Genomic DNA, 25,751 nt, shown 5'->3' with positions numbered 1-25,751 from the left:
ATTTTTTGGAGTTTTTTTCTATGTTAGCAGTTCACAGCACCACACTTTCTGAACAATTATATTGCTATCAAGCACAAAACACTGTTCTTACAACGATAAAAATACCTAACAGGTATAGACCTACTGAAGACTTTGCACTAGGCTACAGTAATCCCTCAGAGCCGCTGGTACAATTCCTTTTTGCAAAAGTGCAGAATTAAACATTTATTCTGCTAATTTACATCACTTTTCTTTTTTTTTAATATATATTTTTGAAGTTAACTAACATAAACAGAAATCACACCTCAACTCCTTAATTGAAATGGGAAGTGATATATTAAAAATGACAGATGTACCTTAGTTTCACGATTTATACCTCAGATGTAAGAAAATAAAATACATTGATTGAAACATACTACTCAGAGAAGGTACAGAAAGATTATTTGAGTTTGATACACATTTTCAAGATTAACTTTGAAAACATATATAGACTTAAGTAAATCATTGTTGAACTGAAATAAAACAAAATAGAAACCTTGAAAAAAGTACTTGTCAAAAATAATAATTTAATGAAGATATAGCCACAGAATAAGGTGGTAGAATCCTTTTTCCCTGTTTACTCTAACAATAATGAAAATATTCCAGTGGACATAAAAGCTTATAGTTTGCACCAGTGCTCCAGGCTGGATCCACGGTAAGTTCAATTAATTAAATGAAAAAATTTAAACAGAATTCTGCTATTTAGAAAATAAAATCCTTAATCTTGGTCAGAAACAAATCTCCTTAAATTAAAATCCTTTTTGGTTTCAGTTCAGAAATGAGAATTAAATTAACACTGGACAATGTAAAAGTAAAATATTTTGATAGTGCAATCACATTGAAGCTACACCGCCTTGAACAGATCACAGTCTAAAAGATAAGAAAGAAAGTCATGACAATGACCAACTAGGAAATAAGATCTTGCTTATATTTATTTATTAACTCTACATTAATATGAATAAATCCAGAGTGTTTGGTATCTTGCATTAATTATTTAAATAAACCCATAATCCTCCTTCCTAAACCTTTCCCATTCTAGGCATCTCTGATCTTAGCATGCTAGAAACCTATCAGACAAAATTTGCATAATTATAAAGCAAACAGTACTGAAAAACTAAGATTGTTACTAAGAAGAAACAAAATTGTTTTATGTTTTTCAGGTTTACTGTATTCTGGGTATTGGCTAACATTTGTGCTTGTTTAGAGTATGTGGTATAGAGATATATAATGTAATTGAAAAGGCTATTTTTTGTTCTAAGTTAAATCCATGTACAGTCTTTACATACAGGCCTTGAAAAGTGAAAATGTATTATACATGAGGTATAAATGCATTTATACCTCACTTTTCTTAAATCAATCCACAACAGATTTTCTATAATAAAAGAAATGAATGAGTGGAATTATAACCTGCTTCTTTAAATGCACTGAATAAATACTAAATCACAATAGCAAATAAGAAATCACTGTTTACTCAACTAATCAAAGATGGAAAAACTATGTTTGTTTATGTAGAACTATATGCATCACGAGAATTTAATGTCTTTGTTTCAAAGAAGACCTTTTTCACTGAAATCTGAAATCACTGAAATGAATTTAAGTACTTTGGCAGCTTCTTAAATATCTGGGCCCTGGAGCACAATCCAGAAGGTTGTGTTTGGTGCTTAGGATTTCTACATGTACAAAGTAATCTAAACAGGGAAATCCAAACAGTTGTAGCGATGGGGTTACATTGCTTAGTGACTGGTCACCAGTGATGTTCCTCAGTGCTCAAAACTAGGACCAGTCCTGTTCAATAATTTTAGCAATGATGTGAGTGCAGGTGCTGAATGAACTATTTAGCAAGAGTATCACTCTTTGAAAGGAACAACCAGTGTTTACTTTCCATTGTTCTGGGTTCAGCAGTAGCAGTCATTTTTCTTCTTCTTAGTAGCTGGTGCAGTGCTGTGGTTTTGACTTTCAGCCTGAAAACAACGCTGATAACACCGATGTTTTTAGTTGTTGCTAAGTAATGTTTACTCTGACTAAGGAGTTTCTGAGTCTCATGCTCTGTCAGGGAGGAGAGGAAGCCGGGAGGAAGCAGAGACAGGACACATGACCCAAACTAACCAAAGAGGTATTCCATACCACAGCATGTCATGCCCACTATATAAACTGGGGGCAGTTACCCAGAAGGGCTAGATCACTGCTTGGGTCAGGCTGGGTATCAGCTGGCGGGTTGTGAGCGGTTGTATTCTCTTCCCTTGTTATTTCCCTTACCATTATTATTATTATTGGTGGCAGCAGTAGTGGGTTTGTGTTATACCTTAGTTACTGGACTGTTCTTATCTCAACTCATGGGAGTTGCATTCTTTCGAGTCTCCTCCCCATCTCCCTGGGAGCGGGTGGAAGAAGGGAGGGCAGTGAGTGAGCGGCTGCATGGTTCTGGGTTGCCGGCTGGGCTTAAACCACGACATCCATAGATGCGGATATGGATGGCACTTTTTGATATAATATAGCTTATTTACTGATGATCTCTGAGACTCATTTTAATTGTGCTTTTCACATCTACCAAATTTTAGGACTACACTCAAGCTAGCTGAAAAAAACCTAGAAAAACTCCAAATATACTTGATGGGGTTTGGCATTAGAACATTTTGCCTAAATGGTTAAATTATGCAAAATAAGTTACAAAACACTACATTTTGCTTAAGTGCTTAAAATAATTGGATTACTCAATGTTTTTCTCACTTGATGTGTACACTTATTTTCTGATACTATGGCTATGTATTGCTATTACATTCCATAAAACTGGAGCTGGTCTGACAAAGCAGGGGAAGAGTGGTTTTGATAGGAGGCTTGCCAGGCTGGTCAAGGATGCTTCAAATTAGATGTGTTGGGAGAGGGGGGCATCATTCCATCCCAACACACCCAGTCAGTTGCCAGCACCTGTAATAAATGCTCGGAGCAATGTAAAGATATTTCAGCTGCTCCAGCCAACAAGCCGGCTTCATTTGGAGCTCAGCTCAAGATGCCTCTATACAAACGCATGTACCATGGGGAACAAACAAGAGGAACTAGAGATGTGTGCACATCTACAGGGGTATGATATAATAGGCATCACAGAAACATGGTGGGAAGGCACCTATGACTGGAGTGTTGGAGTGGGAGGTTACAGGCTCTTTAGAAAAGACAGGTGCAGCAGGCGGAGAGGGGGAGCTGCCCTTTATGTTAGAGATAGGCTGGAGAGTATGGAACTCTGTGGACAGGTGAGCAGTCAACAGAGGGTTTGTGGGTCAGGGTTAAATGGAGAACAGGGACATTACTGTGGGGATCTGTTACAGACTGTCTGATCAAGGAGAACTTGCAGATGAAGAACTCTACAGATGGATAGGAAAAGCCTCACGCTCGCAGGCCCTTGTGCTCATGGGGGATTTCAACCACCCTGACATCTGTTGGAACGATGGCACTGCCCGGCACAAGCAATCCAGGAGGTTCCTCGATTGTGTGGAAGACAACTTCCTTCTGCAAGTAACAGAGGAGCCGACATGGAGAGGTGCCATGCATGACCTCGTAATCATCAACAGGGAAGGGCTAGTTGGAAATGTGAGGCTCCAGGGCAGCCTTGGCTGTAGCGATCACGAGATGGTTGAAATTGAGATCCCCAGGACAGTGAGAAGAGCGTGTAGCAAGCTCACTGCCCTGGACTTTAAGAGAGCAGACTTTGGCCTCTTCAGGAACCTGCTTAGTAAGGTTCTATGGGATACAGCCCTAGAGGGCAGGGGGGCCCAAGACTGTTGGTTGATATTCAAGGATCACCTACTGCAAGCTCAGGGGTGCTGCATCCCAACTAGAAGGAAAGGCCGATGACACCTAGCTGTGTGGTCCAGTTGATATGCTGGAGGGAAGGAATGCCATCCAGAGGGACCCTGACATGCTTGTAAGGTGGGTTGATGCCAACCTTATGAAGTTTAACCACGACAAGTGCAAGGTTCTACACCTGGGTCGGAGCAATCCCAGTCACAGGAACAGGTTGGGCAGAGAAAAGATTCAGAGCAGCTTTGTGCAGAAGGACTTGGGGGTGTTGGTTGAGAAAATGAACATGAGCCGGCAGTGTGCGCTCACAGCCCAGAAAGCCAACCTGAGCTGCATCAAAAGCAGCGTGACCAGCAGGTTGAAGGATGTGATCCTGCCCTTCTACTCTGCTCTTGTGAGACCTCACTTGGGAGTATTGTGTGCAGTTCTGGTGTCCTCAACATAAAAAGGACATGGAACTGTTGGAACAAATCCAGAGGAGGACCACAAGGATGATCAGGGGACTGGAAAACCTCCTGTATGAAGATAGGCTGAGCAACTTGGGTCTGTTCAGCCTGGAGAACAGAAGGCTGTGTGGAGACCTCATAGCAGCCTTCCAGTATCTGAAGGGGGCCTATAGGGATGGTGGGGAGAAACTCTTCATTAGGGACTGTAGTGACAGGACAAGGGGTAACAGGTTAAAACTTAAACAGCAGAAGTTTAGGTTGGATATAAGGAAGAAACTCTTAACTGTGTGGGTGCTGAGGCACTGGAATGAGCTGCCCAAGGAAGCTGTGAATTCTCCATCCCTGGCAGTGTTAAAGGCCAGGCTGGACAGAGCCCTGGGAGACATGGTTTAGTGTGAGGTGTCCCTGCCCATGGCAGGGGGGTTGGAACTAGATGATCTTAAGGTCATTTCCAACCCTAACTATTCTATGATGCTATGATTCTATGATTCTAACAAAACCTCAAAACTTAAATAATAATTTTCAGTAATGATCAATAAACAAGAACTTGTTTAATATTCTGCTTTATTCCTACTATGAAACACATTTCTATAAGCAAAATTTATGCCAAGGTAAGCAATTATTAGAAACAAAGAGAATCACTCACCTAACTGGCTTTTCTGTGGTGCAATCCATCCATGTAAGAGTATTTAGCAGAATCACCAAATCAGCTACGTTGGAAAAGACCTTTAAGATCATCAGGTCCACCTTTTACCCCAGGACTGGCAAGTCCACCACTAAACCATATCCCTAAGGCCCCCATGTACATGGTTTTTGAAATTTCCAGGGATGTTGATTTCACAGCTTCACTGAGGAGCTTCTTCCAATGCCTGACATACCTTTTGGTGAAGAAATATTTCCTAATATCCAGTCTAAAACTCCCCTGGCACAGCCTGAGGTCATTACCTCTTGTCCTATCACTTGTTACCTGGGAGAAGAGACCAGCCACTTCCACACTCTATCCTCCTTTCAGGTAGTTGTAGAAAGCGATAAGGACCCCCCTGAGCCTTCTCTTCTCCAGACTAAGTAACTCCACTTCTCTCAGATTTTCCCCACAAGACTTGTTCTCCAGAACCTTCACCAGCTTTGTTGCCCTTTTTTGGACCCACTCCAGCATTTCAATATCTCTCTTGTAATGAGGGGCCCAGAACTGAGCACAGTATTTGAGGTGCAGCCTCATCTGTGCCAAGTACAGAGCGATTATTACTTCCCTGTTTCTGCTGACGACACTATTTCTGGTACAGGCCAGAATGTCATTGGCCTTTGGCTGCCTGGGGACAAGCTGGCGCATGTTCCGCTGGCTGTCAATCAGCACTCCGTAGTCCTTTTCCACTGGGGGGTTTTTAGCCATTCTTTACCAACTTTTATTTTTCTAAACACTTTCTTTTGGAGATTAAGGATTTTCATTACCTCGAATGTATAAATCAGAAAAAACTCTGAGAATTTATAGTGGAAAAAAAGCTAGAACTTTCAAAAAAGTCCAGTTTGAAAAGTTTGGGACCAATTGATTAGAGCACTACTGACACTTCGAGTATCCAAAAAAAAAAGGCTTTTACTTTTCCCATATAATGATTTCTCATCCAAGGTCTCAAGCAAATTAACTATAAAATGAGAAATATTATATGAGGGAACCTTTGTAGAAAAAAAAAAAGAAGTGTAGTTTATTCAATATGACACAGGAAGAAATGTGATAAAAAATGAGTGTATCTAAATAAAGGAAATATTCAGTTTCCATAAGCACCTACAAATTGTTTATTAGGAACGTGATGACAGTTCTGTGCTACACAAAATTGCTTCTTGTGTGTTGCAAGAAAAAAATTAATGGTAAATATTACAGTATGATTCTGTAAATAAAGATTGCATCATAATGTATATGTACAAGTTCTCCAAATTTAGGCTGCACACAAAGCTTTGATTCTGGTATCTGAATACTGGATTCTGTATTACAATATTTGTAAACATATTAATTTACATAGCATTATCTTTTCAAAAATTCTGCAAAAAAAAAAGGAATTCCCTATATTTATCCTTATAAATATCTTAACTATTTTTGTTGTCACGTTTCAGAGGGAAAAAAGAAAAAAAGATGCATAAAACAGATGCCTGGCTTTGAAGATATTATGACTACCTGAATGTCCCAAAATTTTAGAATGTGAAAACAGAAACAACTAGATGAATTTAATGTAATGTTAATTAAAAATGTGAATAAATGAGTGACAAATTGCACTTTATTTCTTAAACATGAAAAATAAATTTTTCACATTTTATCTCTGAGTAGAGGCCAGGTTGGATGAGGCTTTGAGCAATGTGGTCTAGTGGGAGGTGTCCCTGCCCAAGGCAGGGGGGCTGGAACTAGGTGATTCTTAAGATCCCTTCTAACCCAAACCATTCTATTTATGTCCTGAGATTGAAGATTAATGGCATTTAAATGTCCTGTGGAGAAGCTTCTATTTCTCCACTGATGACAAGTGGAGAGGATGCCTGGACACCAAAGTTAGAATAGGCAACTAACATCACTATGATCAAGCCATGCAAACTAACTCTCACTCTTTTTTTAATATGCTAAATTTTAAAAGGTGAATATGAAGTTTGCACTGGTTTAAGTATGAATTCATGGATGAACTAATATTTATTTTATTGGCAGGAAGCTATTTATTACTGATCAAAATGTTTGCAATGAAAACTGAAAATTAGGTGTATGCTGTATGGATTTTTTTTTTCAATGCTAAGTCATTTATTTAAACATATTATAAATGCCAGTAAATTTTGCTGATCTAAAGTTGTATCACGTTCTAGAGTGGTTTTCAGCTCCAGATACAGTATCCTAATGCCATTAAATAAAGTAGAAAACAAAAAAAGAACCATCATTGTTTCTATTAGTATAATAATAAGCTAAATTTACCACCAAATTCTGCAACTGGACTGAAGTTCTGTTTAAATGATGCTGCATATTGTACACATTTTACACGGCTCTGTATTTGTGTATGGAAAGATAAATTCTCAAGTATGCAAGAAAATAAGTTTCAGGTTTTATCATTCTTAGAGCAAACCACTCGGTAGCACTGGTTTCTATAAATATGCTTTAGAAATATTTGAGCTATAAACAAACCCTGCAACTTTCTTTATGAAAAGGAAACTATTCTTTACTATCACCATGGTATAAAGGCAGCAGCCAGAAGTATTGCAGCTCAGGTAAACTGCTCACCATCTGAATTTAAACTTGAATAGTTTTTAATGTGCAACATCTAAGTAGTTCTTTTCTCCATTATCAGAAATACAGATGCTATATTTATATAATTTAATCCCTTATTGTCTGGAGACCTAGTATCCTTATGTGGATTTATATCAATTTACATACTTTTTAAAATATGAATTAACATACTACACAGGTTTTTATTCCATATATTAAATTATTCTTTAAACTATTCTCTAAACTAAGTAAGATATCTAGTTTATTTAATGCTACGTAAAATATGTGTGAGTCATACTGTCAGTGTACTGAAAGCTGGACAATCAGGGCTTCAAAAGAGTGGTTAGATACTAAGAAAGGCTACAGAATCAACAAAACACTGAGTTAAATTCCTTGCATCTTTCCCTTAACACCAAAGCAAATTATCCTCCTGTTGACTGAACTACAACATACTCCTGTGCTACAATAAATTCAATATATCTCATTGAGAAAAAAGTCCATCCATTGCTTCTAAGTTTCAGCTGACTATCTGTTTCCTAATCAGCTAAGGATTTTTTTCCTCTCTGATACTGTGGATTCCTTGTTTAGCTAAATCTCTCCAATGACATCCTGAACTCCAAAATGTTCCCATTGTTGAGCTTCCTGTTAAGGAGAATTTATTCCTCTTTTCACACAGTTCCACTTTACTCAGTTTCCAGTATTTGTGACTAACAAAAAAAGCAGCCTGTTTCTCTGCTGCTCCTTTTTAACAGGACATAAGCTATACCAAGTACTAACAAGGAAACAAATATTATCATGTCACAAATATTTAGAATTAAAGCCAAGAAGACTGGTTAGATCACTAATATAATTTATCGTCTAGTAGGAGAACACATTTACTGGTGTTTGCCACAGACATATCACCAGTTACCCTGGGACTAAGAATAATTTCTCCTTTGCCTGAATTTTATTCAAATGCATTCAATCTTGAGAGGACAAAATCAAGAGGTGAAAAATTCCACGATTTTCTCTGCAGCTATCCCAGTTTATTCCAGTTTTTAAGAATTCTTCTTGATGGAAAAGTACCTTATTTCCAGTCTGTCTAAACTGAATAGGCCTTTGCTAAGATTTCTCCACTAGATTAAAGAGCTCTTTATTTCACAGTAGGTTCTCCCCTTGGAGATACACTACAATCAAGTACATCGTATACTATTCTTTTTAATAATCTGAAATAGCTTGAGCATTCTAAGGCAATTATTACAAAACATTTTATCTTGCCCTGTAATCTTGATCCTTTTCTTCACACCCTCGAAATATCAAGCACTATTTAAAAATGGTGACATGAGACCTACACAAAGTATTCCAAAATCCACTGTTGCAAACATATTAGCTCCATTCTTTTTCCCTTTTTTTGAGAAATTTCAATCTTCTTATTAAAGAAGTAAGTTGGATAAGTCTGACATGATCTCACTTTAGTAAATCCCATGTATCTGTGCTTGCAATTTATATATACATGTAGATATTTTACACAGGTATAAACACATACACGCACGTCAATAACTGCATATGGTATGTGTGTGGATATCTATTTACAAAGATATACACACACATGTATAACTAACATATTTTGAACTCTGAATTTTACCTTCATTTTCATTATGATAACTCTCCTTATAAGTTTCCTTTCAAGAACTTCAGTTTTCATAAAAGCACATCACATCTTGGCCCATATGTTCAAAGTCAGTGAAATTATTAGAAGCAAGTTCAAGCTTCTGTTAGGTTTCATGGCATTTATTGTAAGTATTGCTAAACTCCCTTAATATCTCATTTCAAGTAACATTGGTATTTTCTCAATTTAGCAATTAGAATCCTTATTTATTTTTTTTCCTACGAATTAAAGAGGAATAATTTAAATCTGATTTTGGTGCTTCCCACACTATGTCTGTATTTAGTGATTTTTACTTTGTCTGCACTGATTATTAATCATCTTACTTGTATTTCCTCAACTTATTTCTAAGTTGGTTTTGTGGGTTTGTTTTTGAGGCAATTATTTATTTGTTAGAACCCTCTCTACAGGCTGTTTTTCCTCATTCTGGGAATAAAATATCCAGGAAGTTTTATATTTAAGTTTATTTTATAACTTTGGCTTAAAGATTTAACTCTCACGATCTTAGTCCATAATTTGCTGGGTCTGGTTGACTAGTTTATTACAAATGTATTATAATAACTTTTTTTTTTTTAACTGTTGCAATCAAAAATGCTAAGTGCCACCCATCCTTTAATTGTCCATCGTTTTAAGTAAAGTTTGTCCATCATCACACGAACCAATAATATCTTCAACAATCAGTGTTTCAATGATACTCTCGCATCACAAGTTTATGAATTTACTTTGGCTTAGTAACTATATGGTAAAGAAACCTTGCAGACACTACATCAAAAAAATGACTGGCCCCTACTTTTATTAGCAAAATTTATTTCCTACATTTTGACATTACTGAAGTATAAATTTTCCATAATGACAATCCCTAGTAATATCTCTTACCTTTATAACTTAACAATGGCATCCATTGCAGATATAGTTCTGCTAATTTCTAATAGACACTTTTTTCTATTTTGATATTCTTCCCTCTTCAGCTTATCAAAACGTGCTTTGTATGTGTTGTCCTTTATTATTTCCACACCTGTCACTCTATTTATCACTTTAATGTCTCACTTCCTTTCTTTGATGAATAAGCCAAATCTTCTCACACGTGTGTAAGATGCACACAATAATCAAGTTGTCAGTACCTGTGTAAGATCTAGTTTCACACATGAACTAATAAAACTTTTCCTAATTAGGTGTTCTGTCTTAACGTTAGTACATAAATAATTACATAGCACTACAATTTGTGTTTCTCGTCCATTACAATTCCCTGTGTTCCAGCTGCCTTCTCTTGGTCCACGTTACCTACAGTTTCATTTCACATTCAGACCCTTCATCCTTCATCTTTCTGCTCTAAGGTAAATAACTAAATCACTTGCAAGCATACTAAAGAATAACAAGTTAATGTTAAGTGATCATGAAGTTCTCCATGGTTGCTGTTTCTCATAATAATGTATTGCCCTGCCAATCTCGTATCATCCATTGACTTTAGACTATTAAATTTACTAGAACTGGGTTTTGTTTGGTTTTGGTGTTTGTTTTGTTGTTTTGTTGGTTTTTTTTAATAAACTCTTCTTTGCATGGTAAAAGATACCAACATTATACATAAGCAAAAAAGAAAAAAAAAAGAGAAAACTCTGAGAATTACTTTCAAGATAAATAATATATATAAAAAATACTAACTGAAATCTTCTTAGTACTTAAAGTCATATAATTAGTCCCTAGCATCATATTCTTAGGATATTTTTGTTGTTGTTAAACAATGACCCAAGTATGTTCATGTTTTAAATAATCCACCAGAGGGAGTTCTATGAATAAAATAGAAATATTGACAACAAACATGAACCCTTGGAAAAACAGTTTAAATACGCAACTGCCATAACTTCTGCTTTGTATTGGGCACTAAAACTTCTTGTCAAGCTTATGTCAAGAAAATGAGAGTTTAGTAACTATGGTCTCATCTTGAAATTGAAATTTCCAGTGTTCCAAAACACTCATAGAAGCAAGAATGAAATGCAGCTGTTTGATAGTGACTCTAATCTTCGGTGGCATCAGCATTTTTTAGTAATTACTGAAGTAAACTAAATTTAAACATGAGTCAGTTGCCAGCCCTTTATCATGGGCACTTCAGTGTTACCGAATGCCCTCACAAGTTTTAGTGTCTTAAGTGTTAAACGACAGATTTCCCAAACATTTTCATCCCACAGAAAAGCCCCAAGAAATATCCACATAATTCTTTACATCTTGCTCTTGGTGATGTTTTCCTTATAAAAGACACTCATAGAATCATAGAATCATAGAATAGTTAGGGTTGGAAAGGACCTCAAGATCATCTAGTTCCAACCCCACTGCCACAAGCAGGGACACCTCACATTAAACCATCCCACACAAGGCTTCATCCAACCTGGCTTTGAACACTGCCAGGGATGGAGCACTCACAACCTCCCTGGGCAGCCCATTCCAGTGCCTCACCACCCTAACAGGAAAGAATTTCCTCCTTATATCCAATCTAAACTTCCAGTTTAAGTTTTAACCCGTTACCCCTTGTCCTGTCACTACAGTCCCTGACGAAGAGTCCCTCCCCAGCATCCCAATAGGTCCCCTTCAGGTACTGGAAGGCTGCTATGAGGTCCCCACACAGCCTTCTCTTCTCCAGGCTGAACAGCCCCAACTTCCTCAGCCTCTCTTCATACAGGCGGTGCTCCAGTCCCCTGATCATCCTCGTGGCCCTCCTCTGGACTTGTTCCAGCAGTTCCATGTCCTTTTTGTGCTGAGGACACCAGAACTGCACACAATACTTCAAGTGAGGTCTCAGGAGAGCAGAGTAGAAGGGCAGGATCACCTCCTTCGACCTGCTGGTCATGCTCCTTTTGATGCAGCCCAGGATACGGTTGGCTTTCTGGGCTGCGAGCGCACACTGCCGGCTCATGTTCATTTTCTCATCTACCAGCACCCCCAAGTTCTTCTCTGCAGGGCCACTCTGAATCTCTTCTTTGCCCAGTCTGTAGCCGTGCCTAGGATTGCTCCGACCCATGTGTAGGACCTTGCACTTGTCGTGGTTGAACTTCATAAGGCTGGCATCAGCCCACCTTAGAAGCGTGTCAAGGTCCCTTGGGATGGCATCCCTTCCCTCCAGCGTATCAACCAGACCACTCAGATTATACCAATATATTCACCATTGTAAAACACTAGCTAAATAAGCTAACACTAAATATAATGTTAGGGCACAATGTTGAGCGACTTATTCTAAAGGTTACAAATTAGGATAAAAGATATTAAGAGTTATGAAGGAATACATGATACACAGATAAGATGATAAAGTCTTAACAGAGTGATTCTAGAAGTATGTGCTTGCCATCTGGCATAAACCAGCATACGTCTAATGACTTTAATGAAATTATGTCAGTTTAAATTAGATTATATTTTGCTTCTCTAGTTACTTTTTTAGTAGTCAATGTCATAATGATCTCAAAATAAAGTAAGGATATTCCTTTGAAGAAGCAACTGATTCTTTTTTTTTGAAGCGTGTTTTAATTCCTGAAGTAATTCAGAAGCAGTCATCTTCAAACAGACTTTTGGAAAAGCAGTTCTGAAACATTAGAAATTATTTCAAGTTATCAAAAAAGATTTTTTCCTTCTTTCCTTTTTTAGTTTCTTTTGAGTTACTCTTCTTACTCTATAGAACAGTTGTTCTTTGATGCCAGGGTGCCACTGGGTGTTACAGAAGAGGGGTCACATACCATATCAGGTTTGAGTGACAAAGGTTTTGGTAGTAGGGGGTGACTATAAGGGTGGCTTTAGTGAGAAGCTTCCTCTGCCTCCAATAGAACCAATACCAAACAGACCCAAAACTGCCCCACTGCTGGCTAAGTCTGAGCCCGCAAGTGGTGGTAGTAGAGACTTTTGGATAGCATATTTAAGAAAGGAAAAACTGCAGTGCAACAGTAGCAAGAAAGGAGTGTGAATATGTGAGAAAAATAACTGCGGACCCCAGTGTCAGTGAAAAAGGAGAGAAGAAGGTTCTTCAGAGAGATTCCACTGCAGCCCGTGGTGCAGCCCATGGTGAGGCAGACTGTCCTGCTCCTACCCCCTGGAGGACCCCACACAGGAGCAGGTGGATGTCCAAAGGAGGCTGTGACCCCATGGGGAGCTTGCGCTGGAGCAGGCTCCTGGCAGGACCCATGGCCCCATGGAGAGAGGAGCCCACACTGAAGCAGGCTTGCTACACTGGGGACCTACACTGGAGCAGTCTATTCCTAAAGGACTGTACTCCATGGAAGCGACTATCTGATCAGATTAGGTCAAGTAATTTTAATTACTTATACCTTGGTTTTATATTCACTAAGTTGGAGATGAAATATCTATTTGTATTTAAATGAACTCATTGGGATTTTCACTAAGTACTATTAAGGGTAAGGTAATAGAGTTCAGTTATAACAGGGAGATGCAGTATTTTAACACCTGCTCATAATACAATTTATATTTAAGTGTACAAATTGCAAACCATGATGAAGATCAATAGTTGCTCAGAAAAATCTCCAAATAATCCATCACTGCTTTAAGCAATACTTGAAAAATCCCACTGATTTCTCCTGGAGTCACCATGCAATTGATAGTGGCAATGAAAATAATACCTTGGAAAGCAGAAGGAAGGAAAAAATTAACACCATACCCAAACAGTGAAGCTAACATACATTGTCATTTCCAGTAATCCTCATTGATTCTTCTGTATTTTATGTTTTTACAGCTATTTTTTTTAAGGTTTCAGCTACATATTCTCTGTGTAACACACAGTTACTACATAGAACTGTTAAAATGTGCAACTACTTTAGATGACCGAGAGATTAAACATCCATACAGGATATATGGAAAGCCAGTAAAAAGGGGGAAATAAAAATGAAGAAGAGGAAGAGTGAGACAGGCAGGAAAAAAAATATTTCTGGTGAGGAAGACTTCCAGTCAACATTAGACGATATGGTATTTCTTAGTGCCAAGACAAAAAGCATGATGAACAGTTGTCAAGGGAGAGAGGACAGGGAGAAAGAGCACCAGACAGTGTGATGCTGCAAAGTTCAATTTAATAACAGAACTAAAGCAGCAGATAAGCTGTGTCAGGAAAAAAATTCACACTCCCACACATACAACCCACACACAGTTCTAGTCACTGAAGCTGGCCCTAAATTGTGAGTTGGCACAGTGGAGCCTGGGGAAACGAAACGCTTTCTCCAACTCAGTGTTGTATGCCTGCACCACAATATTCCCCTTTACCTGCCCTTCTGCTATACCAGTCTCTGTTGCTGGGGAAGTATCACACAGGATATCAACAAAATCACTTTGTGAGTGTACTATGTGTCTTCCTGGCACTTCCATGTTTTATTCTCTTCTGCTTGCTGGCTCACATTCTGTACCAAGGCTTATCACACTTTGTTTGCATTGTATTGTCAGCCCTGGCTCATTATATTCAGTCACCCAATTCCTTATTAATGCAAGGTTATGATGTATTCCGGGCAAAAAATCTTTCTAGAAACTTGCAGTACTACAAGAAGTGTTCTACATGTGAAGAACGTATTTCATGAACCAGCATTCACCGCAATTTTAAGGCTCAGGATGGAGCAACAAGCTAACGAGATGGAAAGACCCAAGTCTTGTCTATTAATAATAATTGTTACGGAGGTTTTTAATATAAACGAAGTGAAAACACGTACGTTTCTGCTTCCCTGGCTCCCATTAGGAAGAAATACTTGCAGATGATGTTTTTTTTTTCCAGTATCTCTGTATTATGATGTCACGGTTTAAACCCAACCACAAACCTCGTTCACTCACTCCCCCCACTTCTTGCCCTCCCCCTGCTCCTGGAGGGACAGAGAGGAGAATCGAAAAGAATGCAACTCCCATGGGTTGAGATAAGAACAGTTTAGTAACTAAGGTATAACACAAATCACTGCTGCTACCACCAATAATAATAATGCTAAAGGAAATAACAAGGGAAGAGAATACAACACCTCAGCAGCAGCCAACAGATAACTCGCCCCACTCCCCCCAGCCGAGCACCGACCGATACCTCGTCCAACCCTGCAGGGCCCAGCCCTTCCGGGTAACTCCCCGTTACATCCTGGTCATGATGTGCTGTGGTATGGAATACCTCTTTGGCTAGTTTGGGTCAGGTGTCCTGTCTCCGCTTCCTCCCAGCCTCCCCTCGTCCCCAGCAGAGCATGAGACTCACAAAGTCCTTGGACAGAATAAACATTACTTAACGACAATTAAAAACAATCGGTGTTATCAGCTCTCTGCCCAGGCTGGAAGTCAAAGCACAGAGCTTGCACCAGTTACTAAGAAGGAGCAAAGCGGCTCCTGCTGAACCCAGGACATATGATTGTCTAATAACTGCCAGTATTGCATTGAAGGGCACCTGTACATTGACAGAACACTCTAAAGCCTCACTTTCTGATATTGCTTCAGGGAAGAGCAGGGCTAACATTTATTCCAATCCATTTTCCTTTTTTTTTTTTTTTTTTTTTTTCCCCAATACTGAAGTCATCAAGAGATCTTACTCTTCGAGATTTTGTCTTTATTTTCACATGACCACAAATTGTTCCTGACTTAGTCAACAGAGAAATAAGCTGCCTGCCCTGCATTATACTGACAATATTATTGTCAGACAATAATTTCAAGTCTTTGCTATTATCACCAAATATTAAGCATCTGGTATGTCTTAACCCTTAAGAAGGACCAACATCTCTGAATCAGTAACTCATTACGCCTTCTTGCTTTTGAAAGAAATCAGTCTCCTCTTGACTGCAACTAATAATCCTTAGAATACCACCCAGTGCTTAAGAGAGAATCTCATAAATGGTTGTATGTGTAGTATATCAAAGTTTAATGAAAATAACATTAAAACTAAGTTTTAAGCTCTAAGGATGCACCATTTTAAGAATGTGAGCCACTGATAATTGCAGAAAGAAAAGCAATGACTAGAGGCAAGAATCTTGGTGATGGAGTTTTTACAGAGTAATATGTCTACTGGTCATATACTCTTCTGTTTACTTTCTCAATCATAGCCTGATGCCTAAGATTCACTTTTATATCTTGTCCCATTCCTGTATCTTCCCTTTCTCTGTTTTTCCTTCCAGAGCTCCCCATGTTATTTTCAGTTCAATCATTTTGTTCAGCGTTAATTCCTTGTCCCCACCACCACCAGCTATGAATTCCAGTTCGGCTGTTTTTTCTCTGTTTTCCAAGAAGCCCACAGAAAGTACTAGTGGGTCTTCTTCCTACCCTAAAGGATCTCTTCTCAATCCTAAAGTGTAGGGAATTGAAGACATAAAATGCACTTACAGGTTATGTCACATTTTATTGGTACCCTTGAATTAGAACTTCAGTATATACTACATTTCATAGAATTTAGCCCTCAACTTCTAATTTTCCACTACACACACACAATCTGAGTATTCCTGAGGGCTTTTGTATTTAGCCATCCTTGAATACCCTTTCATGAAAACAAAGAATGTTTATCCCCAGTACTGGGACATATCCTTCAATCTTGCCAAAGACATGTACAAATATCAAGCATTTGGTTTCACTTTAGTTTGTAGATTCAAAGGCTTTGAATTTACAGCTATAAAGCTAGCTGTCTTGATTCTCATCTTCACTGTTTTGCATGAACGCCAAGAAAATCCTATAAATTTCACTGTCTTTGGAGTGCTTTTTTAGTGTGATATTTGCAGTTCTGTATGTGCTGACAAAGATTCATGCTAACTGATTTTGGGCATCCACCAGTGCTTTTTAGGTTGAGTCTGCTTTCCCTGAACTATGTCTGTGGACAGTAATTTATCTAGGCCTACAGTTCAGCGTCATGAAGCAGGATTTAGAAATTGATATATTTTTCACTCAAGAGATTGAGATGTAGATCTGCTGACCTGACAAACCATCACCAGACCCACTGAAGAAAGAAGAGACACATCAGGATACCCTTAATATGAAATTGTATTTCTGCTAGCACTTTGATGCATAGTAAGTATTAGTTCAATGGGATACTAACCATACTGCTGAATATTCAGTTTTCTGGAACTAAAGTAAACTTCAAAACCAAATTAAAACCATAGGAACTGTTAAGCCCTAGGAATAATGCAAAAAAGTAGTTCAGACGAGAGTGCTATTTTTCATACCAGCACTCTTTAGGAATAATACAGAATTTTGCCACACTAACCTTTTTCAATGTGGCATTTAGGCAATAAAACTTAAGTTCCTGATGATAAAGAAGCCATCAAATTGTGATTAATGCACTATAGACTATTTGCTTAACTATTTTCCTGTAGATTCCACAGCATTTTACTACCAGCAGTTGTCTTCTCTATTCCTATTAATTATCTTGTTGTCCATATGCTAGTTCTTGAAATGCTCTTACTTTTCTCTTCTCCTACTGTGTCTTGATGAAGTGGTACTGTAATGCGCCATGTCACAGCTGTAATAAGGAGAACACTGTCAAGTGCTGATTATTACTTTCAAACAAGAAACTTAAAAACCCCCAAAGTGTGAAAAGTTATCTAAGAAGTAGATAACTCTTTTCTTCTTAAAGAAGAAAAGAAAAAAGAAATTGGAAGCAAGAGTTATATAATAGTCATAATAATACTTTGATGTCACAATTGTTTAAAAAACAGAATGCTACTGTAATATTTTTGGAAAGTCATACTATCAGGAGAAATAAACTAGTCTAAGTTTAGTTTTGTATGTAAAGATCAAAGTTTGTGTTTTGGTTGAAAGTCACATGCATTTTGAGATGTGTATTTGCACTGTTTCATTCTTTTTCACTTTTGCATCTTGCTAGCGTGGCTTTAAAGTTGTATAACTGAGAAAATTCTAAATCTCAAAAGACATACTTCCGGGTTAGGCGTAAGCAATACAGTGAGCTCCAAACTCTTGTTATGCATCTCTGCATCTCTAGGTTTATTATTTATTTCAATTCTCCTGGTTTCTTCGGAACTTCTTAATTTTAATTTACTAGTCTAAAGGATGCTAAAGAGAGAAAGGATCTTTAAAACAAAACTCGAACAGTTGGAATGTCAAAATAACACCTTTAACAATTGAATTCAACTAGATAAGTGAAGGGATATGATATCTTTAATTATCTTTCTGTGTAGACCTAAGAAGCATTTTAAGTAGAATCGTAGAATCATAGAATAGTTAGGGTTGGAAAGGACCTCAAGATCATCTAGTTCCAACCCCCCTGCCATGGGCAGGGACACCTCACACTAAATCATCCCACACAAGGCTTCATCCAACCTGGCCTTGAACACCGCCAGGGAGTAGAGGCATAATTAATTTTTTTACTCCCAAGCCAGTGTATTGAAAGTTAACTCATCTGAATAGAAAATATATAAAGAATTTCAATGTAACAAGCCGTGCTTTTTCATGTCCATATGTCAAAATGTACAAGATGCATAACAATTTTTTTCCAGGGACAACCTGCCATGTGTAAGAAAAGAGTTACTGACTTGAAAAGAGTCCCATAGACTCAATGATCAGTGATATTTTAGCAAGGTTTTGACACAGCACCTTCTGACATCTGTTGTTAGTATTGCAGGAATAAATAGTAAATTCTATATGTGTACAACTATGCAAGTTTTAAATAGTAAGTATAAACTTTCACAGTGCATGATTTTCTTTACAGTGAGTATTCCAAATTTATTATTAGAATCTACAAGGTAAAAAGCATGAACCAGAGCAATTACAATTTTCTATAGTCTGGTTCTAATATTCTCTCCCTTTGAAAAGTATATTTCATGGATTCATATGTCCATTTTAGTCATAGGTATATAGAGTTAGTTTATGTTCCAATTAAATAACACTGATTTTATTTTTCCCCATCATGTCCCAAGAAAATTTCTTGCACAGTTCTTACCACACAAATTCACTTTAAAATGGGTATACTATGTAGACTAAGCCCAATGTTCTCATTACACTGCAGTAGCTGCAACATTTCTCGTTGCATAAACCATAAGTTGTTCAATGTTAAAAACAAATACATGTTACTATGGATGGAAATATCCTATTTCAAAAGGTTTTTTCTTAATGTATTTTCTTCAAAACTATTCCTTTTTTATTTTCCCTCCGAGCGTTAAGAACATAATATATTCCAATTTTTTGACAAATAAATGTTCAGCAATTTGAGTAACAATGTCATCTTCCAGTGTGTGACACAGTCTCTTCCCATAGTCGCTATAGTAATGTAATTTATCACAACATCATCTATGAACACTACCCTAAGAAAACAAATGTTTTAGGTTATCCATTAAGTGTACTATAAAGTCTGAACACAGCTTGCACAACTTGCACAGGTCTTCTTGCAGATTTATATTTGCTATTCACGGTGCAACTAGGACATTTTGTACAATAAAATATTTTGGAAATGTATGCGTCAGACCACAAGATACAGAAAATTGCAAAATGCCTGTTTTTACATGATAACAATAGCTTATTGCTAATAAAAGTCAATTAAATGTTAGCTCTGGTAATCCCATCTGTTGCACATTGCTTAAAAAAATAAAAAAAAAATTAAAAAAAACTTTAATTTTTTTCTCCAGGTTGTCCCTGAATACACAGCTTATATCTAAAACCATTGAAAATGTACAGGAGATACATTTGAAAACCTCCTAGAATAATTTTGTTTCAAAGTGACCTTTGGAGTTCATCTAGTCAAACTCCCTCAGTGCACATTTAATGAGGTTAGGTTATTCAGCAACATTTTCAGTCAAGCCTTGAATACCTTCAAGAACAGATAAAAAAAATGTTCTCGGGTTATTGCTTTTCTAGTATTTGACTATCCTCATGGTTTAAAAATAAAGACATAAGTAACTTAATATCTTAATTGGGATTTCCTATGTTCCAATTTGTGTCTGTTGGCTGTCACTCTGCATTTCCAACACCCTGGCACCATCTTCTGCTTCCTCCCATCAGGTAGATGCAGAGAGCAGTAAGGTTTCACTTAACCCTCTCTTACTTGGGTTCAACATACCCAGTTCCCCCAGACTTTACTCATATTAAGTATCCTGCAGCAACCAAACCGCTTGGGTTCACTTAGGTGTACATATACGTATATATATCATGCACTTAGGAACACCAAAGTAGACACATCACTTTCACGCTTTCATGGGTGCTAAACAGCTAAATAGGGAAGCATCACCTTCTTCAAGTTGCTCACTGTCACTAATACATCCCAAGATGTTGTTGGCCTTCTTGCTACAAGGGTACTTTGCTGGCTAACATTCAGCTTGGTATCCTTCATGACCAGGTCCTTTCCTGCAGAGCTGCTTCCTAGACAGTTTCTCTCCAGCCTGTTACCGGTGCATGGGGTTATTCATCCCCAGATGGCAGGACCTTGCACTTCCCTTTGCTGAACTTTGTGATGCTCTTATTGGCCCATTGCTTCAGCCTGCTCTCTAAATAGCAGCCTTGTCCTGAAACATATTGATATCTCTCCCTGCTAGTTCAGTGACATCTGAAAATTTGCTGAGGGAGAACTCCAACCTATCATCTATATCATGAATAACATTGTTAAACAGTACTGAAGCCAGAAGTCATCCATGAGGGACATCTCTATCTACTGATCACCAGCTGCTCTTCTTACTACAGATCAAAATTCCCTGAGCCTGTCTGTCCAGTCAGCTTTCCACCCATCTCATTGTCTATTTATCCACATGCCACCAATGTGGTGAGTACTCTTACAGTATCTCAGTATGCTTCAGGATGAGCTGGATGAATTGGATACGAAAGGTTTTACATATTCATTAGTTCCCCACTCCAGCAAGTCTTAAATGGAAAAGACTGTGGCTTAGATAATAAACATAACCAATAACATGATAACTGAAGCTCTTCAACATAAAAGATCATAAAAAATTTTGCATAAGGCACTCACTTCACATAAACGAAATGGTTGCTCCATCCACAGTCTAATCAGAACCCTCAGTAAGTTAAAAGATCTATATAGCATAAATGTCACTCAGATTACTTATGTGCTTATAATTAGGTTTGAATAATGTTTTGCTGTGCTGGGACTAATGACCCTTGCAGTATGAAGCAAAGAACTGCATCTATGAGAGACTAAACACCTTCTACCACTCCATTTAAAGGCACTCGAAAACATGCTGCATCTTCCAGGCTTGGAACTGTAACATATGTTAGGGTCCTTTATATTGCTAACATTCTGGGTTACAAGCACATCAACCACTTTATTTATACACATTCTTCTGGGTTTGGAAATTTTACTTATGGCCATCCTCCTACTCAGAGCATCAAGGTAATTTGAAGATATTTTCCAAGTTTATGTTTAGCTATTCATCTTGGTGAAACAAAAATGTGGAACAAGCTCTAACTTCTCAATAGTCAAAACGCAGTTTCTAGAGTCAAAGTTATCACCGAAGTTTAAGTGCAATTTCTTGAAAGGTAAAACACTGAAGGATTAAATATTTTTGAGGTATTTCAATTTTCAATTTGAAACAATTGGGCTTCCATCAAATTGCATGACATTGAGATGAAGAAACTGACAGCATAACTTCGAACGCCACACTAAATTTCTAAGCATTATCTACTTGACATAACATAAGCAGAACCATGTTGTTCACTGAGAAAGAGAAAGCAAACTACGTTTGTGTTCAAAACTTAACCAAATATGAATAAATTTTAAAAGAATTTCCTATAGTCTAAAACTAAACTGCAATTATCTTTTTAAGGAAAAATATTACATACTTTTTCTCTCTCGATATTTACAGATGTAGAAAAGTAGCTATTATGGAAGGGCTAAAGGTACATCAAGGCCACAGAGTTCATTAAACTATCATGCTCTATTATGAAAAAACCTTCTCTGGTTATTATGAACATAGAATGGTTCAAAAATAAGGCATATTATAAAAAAGTCATATATTGAAAAATGAGTTGCATTCCAACAAAGTTGCCACCACAATTCTGAATTAGACTTTACTCTGTTTCATAAAGAGACAGATAAAAACAAACACTGTGACTCTAATTTCTGAGAAGTATGACAAGCTGATGAATTGCTGACTTAAAAAGTTATTTTCCCTACATATGAAACCCTTGGCAACTAGAAGAATAAAGAACTGTCATTAAAAATGCTTGTTAGAATGCATTTGCTGTAGCTTATTGGTATGTTCAATTTTTCTGCTTTTATTTTGTAGAAATATATCACATATGCACTTTAGCGTACTATCATATAACTGACAATAAATTACAAATTTAAGGTTCTTACACATATGGCTTATCAGATCGAAAATTTTCATAAATTGACAGCCTAGTAAAACCCCAGACTGGAATTAAGAAGTACAGCAGTCTTAACTCAAGAGAGATATAAATACTTGTGCTGCCATTTAAATTAGCAGATTCATTAAAAAAAAAAAAAAAAAAAAAACACACACACCTAAACAATCAAACCCCAACAAAAATCACACCATAAAACACTGTCAGGAAAATTTCATACCTCAGAAATAAAACAACCCACATTGATTCTGATGTGCCTAAAAAAAAGAAACCAATGAAACTTTTAATTTTTGCTCTTATTTTTAACTTTCTGATTCTAATGCTGTAAAATGCTACTATCCAGGTTCCATTTATAAAAAATACAGGGAATGCAAACATAGAAATCTCTAGTGTTCATTGTTCACTAACTTTTATGAAGTCTACCTTCCTCTTCTGCTGTACCAACCCCGTAACTCGCTATTTGGCAAATGTGTTTCCGAAAGATTTTTCATATGTTTTTTGGCTTTCCTTCACTTATTTCCTTCACTTTTCTTATCTTCCTCACTGCCTCCCCTTCTCCATGTACACATTTTATTTTCCTCATTTAGACTTTGCATTTCAAAAGAGCAATTTGGTATTTGACACTGAAGACAAAATATCTCTGTAAATACCAAAGATATTATACCTCTGCTCATGGAAAGGGACATATAACTGTACAGTTAATGAATTTTACTTCCATTAGAAGCTTTTTCCACGCTCAGCAATGCTCTGCATTTTGAAATAAGTTTGTCACATTTGAATTAAGTCTGTTCATACCTGTGTCAACTATGCAAATAAAAATTTGCATTCATGGCTTCCACAGATTTAATGGTTGTAGGAAATTGAAGTTATTTAATGTGACAGAAAATGCATTGTAAATGAACTATCTCCTGAAGTCAACAGGATTCTTGAATTATGTGGTTTACCATTTAGCAGCTATTTCTTCTTCAATATAACCAAATTGCCAAGCTCAAATGTCTTCCCCTCATAACCAGTTATGTGAAATCACAAAGAAAACTGATACTGTATATGTATTTTTATGTATAATATTTATTTATTTTTAATGAACTTTACAACTTGTAAAATATCAAGTCTGACACTAGGCAAGGAAAATGCTTTTGGAAAATTAAGATTAAAACATTCATGGAGATCCAGTGAAGCAAACCATTTTCATAAAAATATATTGACTGTCATTAAAATGCTGTTGTGAAGACGTAAAAATAATTGGTGGAGGGAAGCTGTAAGACATTTCCTAGGTACAAGAAGAAACTTACCCTATGGTTGCAGTACTTCAGCTGAAAATTAGCCCTTCTTTTTAGGAATCAATTAATATTTAATTTCACCTATGTAATTAACCAGCAAAAATTATTCCAAGATGACACTTAACTTGAGTCACATCTCAGAATTATTGCACATTCTGTAGCATTTAACATATCTATAATTTCATTTTTGCAAAATTGTTTGAAAAACTGTCTTGCTCCCCATTCCCACCAATGCAGAATTATTGCTTCTTTGAGATGTTTTATATCAAAAAAATTTATGGTACAGCACTATTATTTCTGGTCAGGCTTCGCTGTATTTCTCTATCGCATTATGGTTAGAAGAATAATAATAATAACAATCAATAATAACAAATATTAATAAAATATTATCATAATCATTACTATTATTGTTTTGAAAATACTTACCTACAGTATTTAAGAGACATAAAGTGGGGCTAAAAAGTATTTCTTGTGCTTAATGCAGAGTAAATACTTTTGAAGATGCGAAGAACAAGATGAAAGGTATACAATTTCAGTCACTACCCTCAGTTTTTCTTTTCTATGGGGACATCTGTACATATTCCATTTAGCTTGCTTATTTATATTCTATTAAAAAATGCATTATGATGATTAGCATCCTAGAACTCACTATTCAGATAGTCAGCTATAATTCCCTCTTCACTGAACTATATTCAAATATTCTGCCAATGTAGTACTAAATATCCAGAAATAAATGTTTCTTAAGATTTGAAAAGGTGTAGAAAGAAAACATAATACTGTTTTCAAAAGCCATTAGAGCTCTCTAATGCTGTCAAAACTTCCCTCCACTCCCAAGTTTTCTCACAATAAATGCCACATAATATGTCAGACTTAAGGGAGCAACACAGTTACCTTATCACAACAAACAACCTCTTGCAATGACATCTTGGAAGAAGATTCACACAGGCAAAATTCGAGATATGTCACCTGCAACTCTTAAGGAAAGCATCCTGAAAAGCTTTAAAGCAAGGGCCTTGAAGTGCTCTTGAAAGCATGAGAACTTTTAAAAAACAAGGATTTCCCCATTCTTTTTTTAAACAGGACTTACCCTCAAATCCTCTGCATAAGACAGGTGGAGTTTGTTAACAAATTCCCCCTTGCCCTGCTTTACATTTGCATACTATTTCCGTGAAGGAAAAAAACGCTTTCTGTCATCCCGGAGACTATGCATCTGCTCTTTGCTCTTCTCAATACTTGCCTAACCTTTCTTCATATTACAAGGTCTCTGCTTGTGAGTCTTCTATCACACTCTTCAGAATATCTTCCTTGCACTGCAGAAGCTTTTATTGGTTATGCATACATGTAGAAGAAATAATCACTTTTCTCTTATGTAGATTCCTTCTGACTGAGAATGTTGCAGTCAAGAAAGGCAAGGAGGCACCCCTCCCCCACTCACAACTGATCATCCACACCCTTTAACACAAACAGTAAACCAAATAGATGTGAAGTGCTTCACACCTAAACACAATAACACAATGCCTATGCCTAAATATCACGCACTACAAAGCTTAATTTTTGGGATTATGTTGTCACTGGGTTGGAAGTTTAACCATGTACAAAAAGAATAATGTAATGGCATAACTGAATAGATGTGATTTTTATTACTAGCAACGAGAAAGCATGGATATTGTGCCTGCTTGCAAATGTAACTGTAGTTATAACAGCTCTTATTAATTACAACTCTTCATAATTTCACTGGCATTAAAAGCAGTCCCCACTACTATGGTTTCAAAAGGGCCACTTTCAAAATAAAGTTCCATACAATACAGAACGATTTCAAGCCGAAAACTAACAATGTATTTTTATTTACAGAAGACACAGCGTATTCACAAGATCACTGCCTTACCATGGTGTAGTTGTGAGCCACCTTCATAAGCTCTGTGCATCCTTGCGCATCCGCAAATGCTCGTATTCCCAAACAGTTGGATGGGTGCAAAAGCTTCATTAGAAAATGGCAGCAAACCTCTACTACTTGTGGGAGCTGGAGGAGGCAGGCAGCTGCTAGAAGATTTTCAATGGTGTCTTCTTTCAATTCCAGGCAGCCTGAAAAAAAAAATGAT

At 37.1% G+C, this 25,751-nt stretch overlaps 1 protein-coding gene across 2 annotated transcripts in view; it reads right to left on the bottom strand.

Annotated features, from left to right (window-relative positions):
- Positions 1-25,751, bottom strand: part of KLHL1 (kelch like family member 1) — a 196,870-nt gene that overhangs the window by 86,929 nt on the left and 84,190 nt on the right. For both annotated transcript variants that reach the window (XM_065675814.1, XM_065675815.1), the window contains one exon: positions 25,538-25,734. In XM_065675814.1, the coding sequence (XP_065531886.1) occupies positions 25,538-25,734 (197 nt within the window). The remainder of the gene's footprint in view (positions 1-25,537; positions 25,735-25,751) is intronic.

Source organism: Lathamus discolor, chromosome 4 (genome assembly GCF_037157495.1).
Source record: "Lathamus discolor isolate bLatDis1 chromosome 4, bLatDis1.hap1, whole genome shotgun sequence".
NCBI classification, from domain to species: domain Eukaryota; kingdom Metazoa; phylum Chordata; class Aves; order Psittaciformes; family Psittacidae; genus Lathamus; species Lathamus discolor.
Note: the sequence above shows the minus strand (reverse complement) of the source record. Positions and strands in the feature narration are given on the sequence as shown.